Source organism: Biomphalaria glabrata, chromosome 1, assembly GCF_947242115.1.
Source record: "Biomphalaria glabrata chromosome 1, xgBioGlab47.1, whole genome shotgun sequence".
In the NCBI taxonomy this organism is placed as follows: Eukaryota; Metazoa; Mollusca; class Gastropoda; family Planorbidae; genus Biomphalaria; species Biomphalaria glabrata.
In genome coordinates, this window is record NC_074711.1 from 5,453,029 (window position 1) to 5,466,456 (window position 13,428).

At 32.3% G+C, this 13,428-nt stretch overlaps 1 protein-coding gene across 1 annotated transcript; it reads right to left on the reverse strand.

Annotated features, from left to right (window-relative positions):
- Positions 1-1,334: 1,334 nt before the first annotated feature.
- LOC106070969 (ADP-ribosylation factor-like protein 15) lies at positions 1,335-13,408 on the reverse strand. The gene is made up of 5 exons (XM_013230987.2): positions 13,119-13,408; positions 11,224-11,368; positions 10,630-10,689; positions 9,050-9,258; positions 1,335-7,934 (listed from the first exon to the last, which is right to left on the reverse strand). The coding sequence occupies exons 1-5, from the start codon at positions 13,170-13,172 to the stop codon at positions 7,749-7,751; spliced, it is 654 nt and encodes a 217-aa protein (XP_013086441.2). The 5' UTR covers positions 13,173-13,408; the 3' UTR covers positions 1,335-7,748.
- Positions 13,409-13,428: the final 20 nt, after the last annotated feature.

Sequence of the window (13,428 nt, forward strand, 5' to 3'; positions counted from 1 at the left end):
TTTGTACTATTATTTTGTAAGACTTACCTTATTGTATTGAGCAGACAATGCACTCTTCTCTGCCCCCACCACTGTATGGTAAGTCTCAGTTTCTTGTCTCTTAAAGTTTCCTTTATTTGTATTTTAAGCTGCCACGTTAATGCCACCTGGGAGTATCTTTCCTAACCTCTAATTATTTTAACCCTTGAAATTGAAACAAATTATATGAAGGATTGCAATCTCCCAATCTACTCTGCAAGCACTTAAACAGCAGCACCTCAAACAGCCCAAGAGAGTTGACAACCATAATCCATCAGATGATATCAAAATTAAATATCAATATCACACTACTGTGGATCCCTGGACACATTGGCATCATGGGAAATGAAAAGGCAGATAAGCTATCAAAGGCAGGTTCATCTTTTGAACAACCAGATAGACCTGTTAACTACCTCACCCTAAGGTCAATGTTAGTCAACAATCACAAAGAGGAGTGGCTCAACCAATGGGCATCAGGAAACACGAGCAGAGCCATGTACAAAGAAATGACTAGCCTAACAAACTGGACAGTATTAACTTCCTCCCCCGCAAAGAACAATCTACAATCTTCCAACTAAGAACAGGACACTCACCACTATTAAATTATCACCTGAACAAAATAAACTCCACACAACTACCCCTTTGCAGACACTGCGCCCACCCCTTTGAAACCGTAAACCATATCCTCTTTGAATGCCCCTCCCTAATCCACCTCAGGCAGACCCTACTTCCACTACAGCCCTACATAACCAACACTGAACAACTGAAGAAAACAGCACACTTTTTTTTCCTTGGCACAGTCTGCAAAAGAGCTCACAGCAATAAAGCTGGCTAGAAGAAGAAGAAGAACCGTTGAAATAATTTGTTACTAAGAATTCTTTGATATAAATTCAAACTGTCATCCACCCGTTTAGTTGTCAACTACATTTTATTGACATACACAATCATTTGCTTGTTATTTTATAAGCAGCGTATGTTAAAGGAAATTCATTATTATAATTCGTGTTCCTCATGGAAAAATAAGGCCTCACTAAAAGCATTCTCCTCAGTCTCTTGCTAGTCATCTTACCCTAAATCAATGACTTGGGATCATTTATTTAAATTTATTATAAGTTTTGATTAAGTTAATATTTTGTTTAATCATAACATTACGAAACAATCTTGAATTGAAAGCAAAAATTTGTGACACCTTGACTTTGCCTTTCTCAATGAAACTCAGTTTTTCAAAATTGGAAAAGATTTTATCTACTAATGTTTCTAATAAAATAATTTATATATTTTTTTTCCACACAAAGCAAAAAACAAAAAACAAGATGTGTCCAATGTTTTTTTTTAAATGTAAATTTATATTTTGAATGGATAATTTTAAGAATTTATAAAAAAAAAAACAGCAGGAAAAATGTGAAAAGAAAACAAAAAGGTCCACACAAACATGATCATCCTAAACACACACAAATCACAATTGGCATGCTTCAATTTAGTATCTTCTGATTGACATCAAGAAATGAGACTTCAAGTGGCTCTAATACAACAGTTCTGCTATTAAAGTGACAAAACGAAAAATCAAAATTGAAAAGCTCACATTATTACATGTCAGTAACCAAAGTGAACTCAATAAATCCGAGAATGTTTAAGGCACTACATTGGGTGTTAATCTCTGGGCTTTAATAGAGTCTAGAATTTTAATAGGTTCTATACAAAACCAAATGTATAGTTAACTAATTCTGTGTTAATCATCTGTTAATTCCACATAAGGAAGAAAACAAAAGACTACACATTTAGTAAATATAACCAAGTTTTGTGAAATGTTTCATTAGAAAATTTAATCAGAAAGTTTACTCAAGAGATACGATTTATTATGCTTTTAGAAATGAGCAAACTAGTTCATGGTATAGATCCAATTAAAAAGGGACAGTGAACAGTCAAAGGGGTGGGGAGTAAGGCTTTTGTGGGGGGAGGGGGGGGGGAAACATGTTCACTTGTTGAGTAATGGAAGGCAGTTTTCACACGTTTTGAGCAAAACAAAAATATCCAACACCAAAACAGCTGACCAGTCAGACTAATGACTAATTCTAGTTTCTTCTTTTAGAATTTGTGCCATTGAACCGAGTCAATAATTACCCTTTACTTTTAAGGAAAGAAAAACAAAACAAAAAAGTTTTCAACAAAAGGGAAACATTTCAGCATGATGATATTTGAGCATTTGTACTGAGAGAGACATCACCCAACAATGGGTATATCATGACCACCCTCCTAATAGTCTTCTAAACTTTCTTCCTTGAAGAAAGTATGTATAATAACGTTTTTTGTTTTTTTTAATATTTGGTAAAATAAAAAGTTATCTGTATTTCAATAACATGTTCCTTCATTTAACTTCAAAAAATAATACGAAACAAAAAATGATTGAATTGAAACATGGTGGCCTATTAAGCCATTAAAACAATATAGTGTAACCAGCTGTCCTGCAACTGGACTACATCATCTTTTTAGAACAGTTAAAATATAAATAGTAAAAAGGGTTAACAAAAAAATATATTGTGTAAATCATTGTAGATGAACATAAATATAAACATAGTATACTTGATACATAGAAACAAAAAGCTTGTTCGGTTTTGACGTAATGATCAATGTTTGCCTAAAATAGTTGCCAACATGCCCCAAGTTTAAAAAAAAAAAGCACGAGTTGACAGCAAATATTTAATGAGTAGTTTTTAAATCCATACATTTTAATCATTTCATTAACCAGATGACAGGTACCCTGGCTTAGTTATGAAATTAAGGGAGATAATTTCACTTTATTTCAAACTAGGAAAACACATCCAAGACATTTCAATGTATGGCTATAAAGAGGAAATCTAAATAATTTTTTGGAGAGTAAAATTTAAAGTTACATAAGCAAGTAATATGGTAAATATGGTATAAAGAGACCAAACTATGCCAAGAAGTGATAATATTAAAAGTCATAACATGTTCATGTTTTTAGTTGGCAGCCAGCAGTCAAATCTTCAATAAATATATTTTTTTTAGATAGGATTTACACACTTCAAATGTATTACAAATTTACCGATTTTATTGATGATATTCTATAGCTACATGTATATTACGTTGTGAGAAAAAGGAAAATTATTCAGGTTATAGTTTCAACATATACAATATTCTTCTGTTACAATACTGGACTAGTTCAAAGACTATACAGTGTAATCCAATCATTAACAGATAAAAAAAAATTATTACACTTTAAATTTGTTCTGCATCTAAATTTGTTTGTAATGGCTAATCTTGTCTGATACAATATACTTTTACTTGTTCAATGCTAACAATGAGATTCATATGAGATGAATGCTAGAAATATTGTGTCAATTGCACGTGTACAATAGTAAGCAAAACAGCCGATATGAAGAAGTGTTGTGTACAAAATGTGTACTAACAATTCAGAAACAAATATTAGCGGAAAAAAATGAAGGTCTGTATAAAAACTATTTCTTTGTAAATAAAAAAGATTTATTAGCAGCATATACTTAAAAAGCATTCAGTGAACAAAAAGAATCAAAAAAATTATAAATTGTGTTCAGATTTGTACAAAATAATTACAATAATTACAAATGAACAAATAATTGAGGAGATGCGATGTCAATTAAAGCTATTTAGAAAATAAAATTGCAATATAAGATATTCAACAGTTTTAAATCTCTATGACTGAGATAGGGTACGACATGGCCTAAATTGTGCCGATGTGCCATAAAATTTTAATCTAAATCTATGAGTGAGATAAATATTATCAGATCACGGGATGATCAATCAGAAAATAAGTGAAGAAACAAATTAGCAATGTTGAAATATTTCTTTCGTGAAGACTTCAAATGGCAGTGACAATCATAAGGACAGACATTTCAAATAAACTAACAGGGTCAACCCCCCACCCCACCCCCAACCAACAAAAAAATGTTATAGTTGTCATTCATTATAATTAATAAAATAAAAATAGATGAAAAAATAACATTCTATTAAACAAAGGTTAAAAAAAAAAACATTTTGATCTTTCAATGGCTTTCCTCGAATCAACACACAAATCATACATTGCAATGTGAAGAAATAAACCACTGCTGCCTGCATAGAATACAAAGGTCATCCAGAGAATACAAGTATATACACATACACATGGACATTAAGACTTAAAATAGGAGCTTGGAATTCTCAAATATATTGTCTCTGCGCTCATTGCTACAAGAATGATATACAACTTTAAATTAAAATCACAGAACTATCCTTAAAAAAAAAAAAAAAGAAAGATATTATTACTGATGAATTGATCCAAATGTTCTAAATAGCCTTTCTGCTTATTGCTAAGGTGTTATCGAGTACAAGAACGTCTCTTACTATAAATATCACACTAGGAAATGTAAAGAATGGGCAATAATCTTTTTTTCTTTTGAGACCTCTTGCCAATTTAAACAAAAGCTCATTGAACAGAACAATATTCGAGAAACTCAAGACTTGTTTCATGAACAATTATTGCATTGTATAAAAACAGCTTATTTCAAAATATATAGTCACAGCTCATTATATCTATGTTTCAATTACTTCAAAGTTGTTAGATATTTTTTTTTTAAAGTTTCGGACACTCTTTATGGTATAAAAAAAAAAAGCCAAAACATATGCACTGATTATTTCAGATATTTAAACCAGCCTTTGTCTTAACAGTGTTGTATCACATTGAAGTTCAGGATAAAGGGCTGTAAATTAACATATACCTTGAAATACCTGACATTAATAATAGAAAAAATAGAATGACGATTATGATGTAAAAAAGATATAGTCAGTCAGTAATTGGCCTCCTTCAGTCGTGAAATGACTATGGTTCATCTCAAACACGTTTTTCATATGGTTGTGGAGCCCTATTTTGGTGAGACACTCCCATCCACATATATTGCTTTGGTGGTAGAGGAGCTGGCCATTTTCCGTGTGGCACGCTTTTCTTCAATGTTGAAAAGATATAGTAATGAAACCAAAGGAAGGAAATAGAGACTTGACGTCACTACTGTGCCAGCTTAGTTTGGTTTTCAACACATAGAAAAGCTAATGTCATGATGCAGAAAATGAAAAGAGAATTTAGATTGATATCAACTTCATGAATCAAATGTGCCATTTGACATTTAGGTCAATACATAACCTCAGAATTTAAGGTCATTGACTTTAAAGTAATTCAGGAATATTGTTGAAAAGAGTTTGAAAAATGTTTGCCCAAAATTGGGTCAGTCCTTTGATATACTGAGGTTTGGTTAGTCTGTTTCAATAAAAAAAAAGCTAATGTAATTTACTATTCCAGCTCATAGCCACTATGTATGAAATTATTACAAACAGTTTATAAACAGCTACAAAAGCTATACCAACTTCCTGTATGCCCCAACCAGTCAAGTGGTTGTATCACTTAAAGCCACACTTAGTTCTTGAGAGTAATTGTACTGCTAAAACATGTAAGCTAAATAAACAACAAAAATGATGTCGATGCACAAGAGTCTATATTTACTCCAACTGATGAGAACATGGTAGACCTTCATCACACACAAAAATACTTGCTCTTCTAATATTACCTAATTAAGGATTATTTGATGCATCGTCTAATGAAAAGTAAATATTAACAAATGTTTTGCTACCTTTTGCATCTTTTGAAATGAATCACATTTCTATGATTGTCCTCATTGGAAGATTTTAAATTCGGGATCTTTGGGCACCTGACATTAGTTGGGGAAAAGTAAAGGTGGTTGGTTGTTGTGCTAGCCACACGACACCCTCGTTAACTGTGGGCTACAAAAAACAGATGACATTTACATCATCTGCCCTATAGATCGCCGGGTCTAAAGGGGAGCCTTACCTTACCTACCTCATTGGAAAAACTGTTTAATTAGTTCAAAGTCTAAGAGACAATACCAAATATGAAACAGGAAATCTTCACATTAATAGAAAAAAAAAAAACACCATTTGATTGATTGCATCTCGGTCAAGAATTGATTAACAAGCCATTCTGACTATAGATGTTGGGTATGAAAACAAAACCAAAGAACATCTTGCTATTAGTGGAAGACATTTAAAAAAAAATCAACAATTAACTTAAAAAGTGACAGCTTATCGTTTATAATCCAACTAACAACATCTTTAACTATGTCAATGTCTTGTTGGGGTTCAACACTAAATGAAATCAGACTTCAGTGTAACTGTAGATGATGGTTATGATGGAGCAACATAGACAGTGAGTGATGTTTAATGTACCCTTCTAGACTACACACTTTTATACACCAAGTTTTTAAAAATATTTTACCAGTTTTTTTTTGTTCAAGAGAAAGAAATGGAACAAAAAAAACTATCACGAAACAAATATAGAATTAATATGTACAAAGATAAATTATAAACAGCATACTAGATTTAAACTTAATTTATGACATTCTTATTCATAAATGAATCTATTTATGTAATACCTACATACACTGAGATAGAATAGTGTAGAATGTAAAACAAAACAATAATACAAATAGTATCTTAATAACAATGTATACACCAGTATGTTTAAGCATAGAATTAAAATACAATTTTACATCATTCTACAAATGTACAAAATATCATTGTTGCAAATCAAGTATGCACAAAATATCACAAGAACAATAACTTAGACCAGCAAGACAAATAGAAATATAGAGAATGGCCAAGAAAGAGTTTTGTCATTGATAAATCATAAAAATTGTTATGATGCATGAAAACCTTTCAGTGACCCTATAAGATGAAATAAATCTGCTTCAGGCAGCTTTAAACTCCTATAAACCATGTGGTTTTTTTTAAAGAAAATATTACAACAAAATAGGTGTTACCAAATGTGCATAAATATTTAATACAAAAGGAAACGACTAACACTATGAGCACAAAACCAACCTGGTAACTAATAACAAATAAGGATTCAAAATGAAGACGCCAAGTATCTCTTAATGTCTTTAGAATGAATACACAAACTAATGCTCACACAACGGTTAGTAATTAGTGAGGACAGAGGGGAAGCCATGTTGGTTAAGAGGTTGGGTGCCAATCCTGGTGGAGATAAGTTTGGTTTGTATTATAGTTAAGGGCTAAGGTAGCCCTATATCTAGAAGAAGTAGTTGATGGCTACAGAGCCCTAACACACAGTGCTGAACTTGGCTGAATCTTTTTTTTCACTTCTTGGACAAGTCAAATTATTTCAGAAGATCAACATTGAATTATTAGTATTATTGTTGTCCACATCAATAATAGTGAAATTAGTGGCAAACAATGTAACAATGCTTATATCTCATAAATCTAGACTCAACATTTTAATGTAAAAAAAAAAATGTTTAGCAGGTCATGTAGAAAATTTACATTTTAAAAAAAAAGTTTGATTTTTAAAGAATAATTTATAAAGACTTGGAACTAAATGTGTTCAATTGGAAGAGAAACAAATTTTTTTTTGTTTTATTTCTTTGTGAATCCACATTTCTCTTGCTTTAGCTACATGATCACAAAATCCACTCAATATGCTGATCTCAAAAATTACACTTATAAATAAAAGAAGTTAATTTGACACCAACAGTCGTAATAAGTATTCTACATGCAGAAAAAAGTACAAAGATTTCATCTTAAAATATTCCATACATCCAGCCAGTAAAGATAGGGAAAAGAATAAAAAAAAAAAAAGGTTCTAATCTCTAATTTTAAAAGAAAAGATGAAATCACAACCTGTTGCCATGTTGTGGAGAGGCTTTGCGACTTTCAATTTCAGCATCCAAATTTTTCATCAGAGTCTCGTTAAACTGGTGGAAAATTTGAGTTAGTCCTTCCTTGTCATTTAAAGAACATCCATGAATCATCACCTGCCTGCCAGTCAATTCTGTTTCTATCTCCAGAATCTGAGACAGCTAAGAATTACATACCACAGATTAAAAAAAGAATTAGCATACAGGACAGATTGATTACAAAACATTTAAACATTAAATCAGGCAGATATAATATCTCTACTATAGACAGCCTTTTGATGCTCAAATCTTTTGCAACAAGTACCAAGAGAAAAAAAAATGCTTTGCTCTACCATACAGAGTGTAGGTTGGTTGAATTTAATGTAAAGGTAAAAAAGGTCAGCTTGAGGTACAATTATTGTTTTCCATTAAAAAAAAATATTTTGAGTGTTTGCAGCAGCGTGGGGGTGTGGGGTTAAATTATATATTAGAAGGAAATTTGATACTGACACAATGTAGAATATTTGTGTTACACAAATAACAAACTAGTGTTTAAGTGGGAAGACATATTAGGAACTCCATTTATTAAGTAAACACAAGCGGTGTTGCACTGATGCGCTAGTGTGCAAATGCACATATGTTACAGTTCTGTTCACAGTTGAAAAGTGTAATTTACTTCTAGTTTCTAAGGGCTATTAATACTTGGGGCTGGTAGTTGGGATAACTTCTAACTCTATATAAACTTTCCTAAGAGTTGCATCTTTAATTGCTAGTCAAATCAAGCTCCTTGCTTTCATGTGATTTTAGTAAACCCAGCAGAATCTTTTATTTATTTTTGTTTGAACAGTAGACATTAAATTTGCCTTGAAAATGCATACCACCTACTAGAACAACTACACTTAACTCACTAAGGTTATAAATCCTCATGTGCATAAGAATAACCTGCTGCTCACCATCACTTGTATTTTATAAAAGGCAAAAATGTTGGCAGCCCCCCCCCCCCCCCCGATGTTTTGATAAGGGTCTAGATTGTACTATACTGGACAGAAGTTCGTGCGGGAAACCCTGAATGAAGACTTAGGGAACTGTGATACCGAAAAGGACCTTGACCCGGAGTTAAATGAATCCAGAAAAGCATACTTAAGGTGAAGTCCACCAACTTATCATGACACAACATTTAATTTAAAGAATTCCCTTAAAAAAATGCAAGGAACATTTAAATCCTCAGCCTTTTTAATATAGAGCCAAACTGATTCTATTTTGTGTATATTGTAACACAAAAGAAAAGCACTACTAACTTCCTCTGGAGTTCTAGCACCTTTGACATCCTGAAATGTAGCCAGAATTAAAAGTGGTAGTGACTTGAGCTGATGGTGCCTGGCAGCATTATGGAGTTCAGATTTGGCAGTCTGTAAAAGTTCTTCAGAAGAGCTGCTGTCTATCACAAAGATAATGCCTTGAAAAACTTGGTAATATCTTTCCCAGTAAGGACGAACTTTATCTCCACCTGAAAATAAAAACCTTTATATTAACTTATACCTTCGGCAAAGATTTAAATGTTGAAGGGTAAAGAGGAAGTTTGAGAGACCAAAGCAAACGGAGGAGATGCAGTAGATCAAGAAGCAAAGATGGCAGGATGGACAAGACTTGACTGAGGGGGATGGTGCAGAACAGAGTCCAATCATTGTTAAGGCTGTTCCATAGATACTGCCACAATAAAAAGGTCCCAATTTCGATGGTCAGAACATGTAGTCCGCATGCCAGACAATTGCCTTCCCAAACGACTTCTGTCAATACAAGCACTATAAAGACAACCTTTAGTGCTCCTTCAAGGAGTGTGATGCGGACATTCAGGGCTGGGCAGCACTAGCTCTCGATTGCTCCTCATGGCGTGAAGCTGTGAGCGTAGGAGTCACGAGATATGAAGCAAGAGGAGAGTGGCCAGTGTGAAAGAGCGCCAAATCAACAAAAAGCGGAGAGAAGAAGCAGGCCTACTTGCAACTGACGAAACCTACCCATGCCACATATGCAGCCGGCTTTTTAAAGTGAGGATTGGACTTTACAGTCATCTTCAAGTTCATAGGATATGATATGAGAAATGTGCTCATCTTTTGATCACAAAGGAGGAGCTATATACTGTTAATCCACTATGCTCCACTGGTGTTAAACCACTATGCTCCACTGGTGTTAATCCACTATGCTCCACTGGTGTTAATCCACTATGCTCCACTGGGAGTCAAAAGAATGAAGTGAAGTAAGTCATGAAAATGGCAAGTCCTCGAATTCTAAATGAGGTGTATCTTTCTTTGGACATTTGGAAATGTGCATATTGAGATACTGTTAAAAAGTGCGGCTTTATATTTTAAGTAAATTTCTCTCATCTTTATAGATGAATATGAAACAGCATTAATTATTATTATTATTAATACATGTTATGAATTTTATTTACCATTCTGTCATAACTTAAGGAATAACAAATACGCCGAAAAAAGAACAACAACTAACAAACATCTGTTTCAAAAAAAAGCAACACACCAGCATCTAAATGTTATAGAAATATAGTTCAATATGTAATCAAATCTTGACTTAACAAACACCTCAAGATTAGAGAAGTATATAAGCCTATTGATGTTTAATGACTAATGCACTGATATCCAAAACTAAGCTGTTACTAATGCAAGTTATTCACTTTCCCCAATCATCTAAAAAGTAGAACCCATGTACTTGCAATAATCTTCAGACTATCACTTTCATCTTACAAGTAAATGTCTTGGATAATAATGCCTAATCTCTACTAAACATATATAGTTTTTTGAGTAAATGGAATGTAGAATGCACCTAAGAGAACTAGATCTATAGCTACAAAACATTTACTCACCTCCAAGCTCTTTCACATCCAAAATACAATCTTCAAAAAGAATAGCTTTAATGCTGAATCCTGGAAACAAGGAAGTATATATATATATAATGTATATTCAAATATAGCTTTCATTTTTATTATACAAGAAACATTAGTATAAATGGCCTATATGTTAGGAATGTGACACAAGAAAAAAATCTTAAACATACTTAATTCTAAGATAATTGATAATGTTTTTAGTATTGAATCATATAAAATGAAATTAATTGTATGTATACGCTTAAAACCATTTTTAAAATGATGAAAAATTATTCAATCTCCTACTGGTTATTTTGAGAACACGACGGATACAGGTAATAGGCAAAGCTTGTAATGCAACAAGTGAATATATAATATATATCTTGCCACTTTTTTTAAAAATTAGGAAACTATTTTATTGCTGAATTAGAAGTTTTTTTTTTAAAGGAGCAAGTTTTTTTTTAGGGCACATCAATAACATTTTAGCACTGTTTTAAAAATAAAGAAATTTTATAATAACTATTAAGTGTTACAAACTGACTCAATCATTAAGAGAAGGCATGATTTGATGTCACAGTAAAAAGAAAGTTATACCAATAGTTGGCTCAATCTTATGTAGGTCATCGCCACTAAGAGTTGCTAAGATTGAGCTCTTCCCAGCATTCTCTAAGCCTATACACAGGACAGTAAAATTGGGCCTGGTAGGTGATGGTCCTTTACAGCACAATCGCCTGTAGAGCTAGATCAAAGGAAATACAAGTCATGAGTGAGACCAAGTGCAGCTTATATATTATATATAGGTTACTAAGCTAACGTTTATACCCAGCCCTATATAACTGATAATTACTGATAATATCTTTAGTTACTATTGTAAATAAAATGGCACTCTGATGCCAAAAATAAATAAATAAATTAACAAAAAACAACTTTCAAACAGTTATAATTTATAAAATATGATGGAATTATAATTTTACAATTATGAACTACTATCTAACACATGCTCAATGATAGTAAGACTTCTGAGAAACTGCATGAAAACAAAGAGATCCTGACTAATGAGTGGCTCGTTTTACAACTCTTAGATTAACTTGCTCTTTATCTTTCTTGGATGTTTCGATTTTTGCAATAGATGTTTTGGCAATTTCTACACATCCAATCATCATCAAATTTTGCATACAAGCTCAAGATAAATGACAACATGTGAATCAATAAAATAAACCAACCAATTAGTCGTAATTAACTAAGTAAGTAAGCTAAGGGAGATAAGCCTTGTGTAGAGAATAAGATATACCAAGCTAAGAGAAGATCAGCCTTAAAGAGAACAAGGCAATAGAATTAAAAGACAGCTATAGTAAAATAAAAAATTAAATGTTAAATTAATGATTATATCAAAGACTGTACATGTTGATGTAAAATTATATTATTATAATTTCACTTATACTTAACACACCCAACTTTTTTTACACAAAAAGCAAGGCACTACAGTGAGCTATGCTGGGATAGATTTGGGAGCACTGTTGTTTCAAAGTGAACAAGCATGTAGCTTCAAGTCTTACATAGAATGCATACATAGAAAGCATACTGAGACTGGAAAGACATCATTTGCAATACTGTAGCAATGGAGGAGATGAAAAAATCTCTATCACTTCAGCAAAATGGAAAGGCAGTTGTATTTACAGCCTAATAAAAGTAATTTAATGTTAATGTAAAGATTGCATCAAAGACTGTATATATATATATATATATATATATATATATATATATAAAATATCATTTTAGTTTTATATTCTTGTTTGATTTGTGCACATTTCACATCCTATGTAATCACTACTAATGGCAATGGTGTTCCTCTAATTAAATTTGAATATATAATATATTCATTTCTTACAAATCTCACAGCTGTACCGGGTAATCTGTATTTGTTCCAGTTTTTTTAAATAATGTTTTCTTCAGTTGAGGGATCTTTAACAGAGGATGCATATATATATATATATATGTTCTTGATTTTTTTAATTTCTTTTAATAAACCTTTTAATGTTTTGCTTGATATTTTAATAAATTCATCAGCATGGGAATTCCATTACAGCTTTTCATTTATTATTACACCTAGGTCTATAAATATTTTAAGTTTTTAGTCTGTGTAACTGGTTTACCATGAATAAATTAAAAGTTTATAATATTTATAAGTACATACAGTTTTTATTTGTTTTAGTTTATTTTTCTGGGTGGAAAGATATTCTAATATTGGACTAAGCAAGGTTATGTGTCTATTTTTTTTTATTCACAGTTAAAAATTATCTTATGTCTCAAAATATGGCATATGGGCCTGTAACATGGGGAAAAAAAAGTAGCCTACTAAATAATGGGGATGGGAGGGGATAATTGCCGCCACCAAAGTCTTATACTCAGTTATCAGTATGCTGGATGTCCTGGTGTATGACCGATATGGTGGATAGATCAAGTCTTGCATGCTAAAATGTGTCACTTACAGCATACAATCCGACTCTGCAAAGAGCGAACACAATCCTCAAGCTTTCACACATTCTAAAACTAATAAAACTACACACTGAGCACTCGATTGCTTCTCAAGCATGCCCTTGAAGTTTAGTCCCAAATTCTTATTAAAGCATTTTTTAAAATCGAGGAGCTTGATCACAGTTAATTACTAAACCTAACAGATTTCGAATTCTAAACTTATTCTAGATCTAGAGATATATTAAGACTCGATAGATCTATAACGTATCGCTGGGCTATCCCTATTCGTCAAGCTCCTTTGGCATGTAGATTAGCAAGAATGAA

Bases quoted from the DNA above. Each gene is read 5' to 3' on its own strand.
- LOC106070969 (XM_013230987.2), bottom strand. From the start codon at position 13,172: ATGTGTGAAAGCTTGAGGATTGTGTTCGCTCTTTGCAGAGTCGGATTG. The intron at 9,259-10,629 runs GTGAGTAAATGT...TTTTATTTTCAG, and splicing joins GGATGTGAAAGAGCTTGGAG to GTGGAGATAAAGTTCGTCCT. The intron at 7,935-9,049 runs GTTAGTAGTGCT...TGTAATTCTTAG, and splicing joins GTGCTAGAACTCCAGAGGAA to CTGTCTCAGATTCTGGAGAT.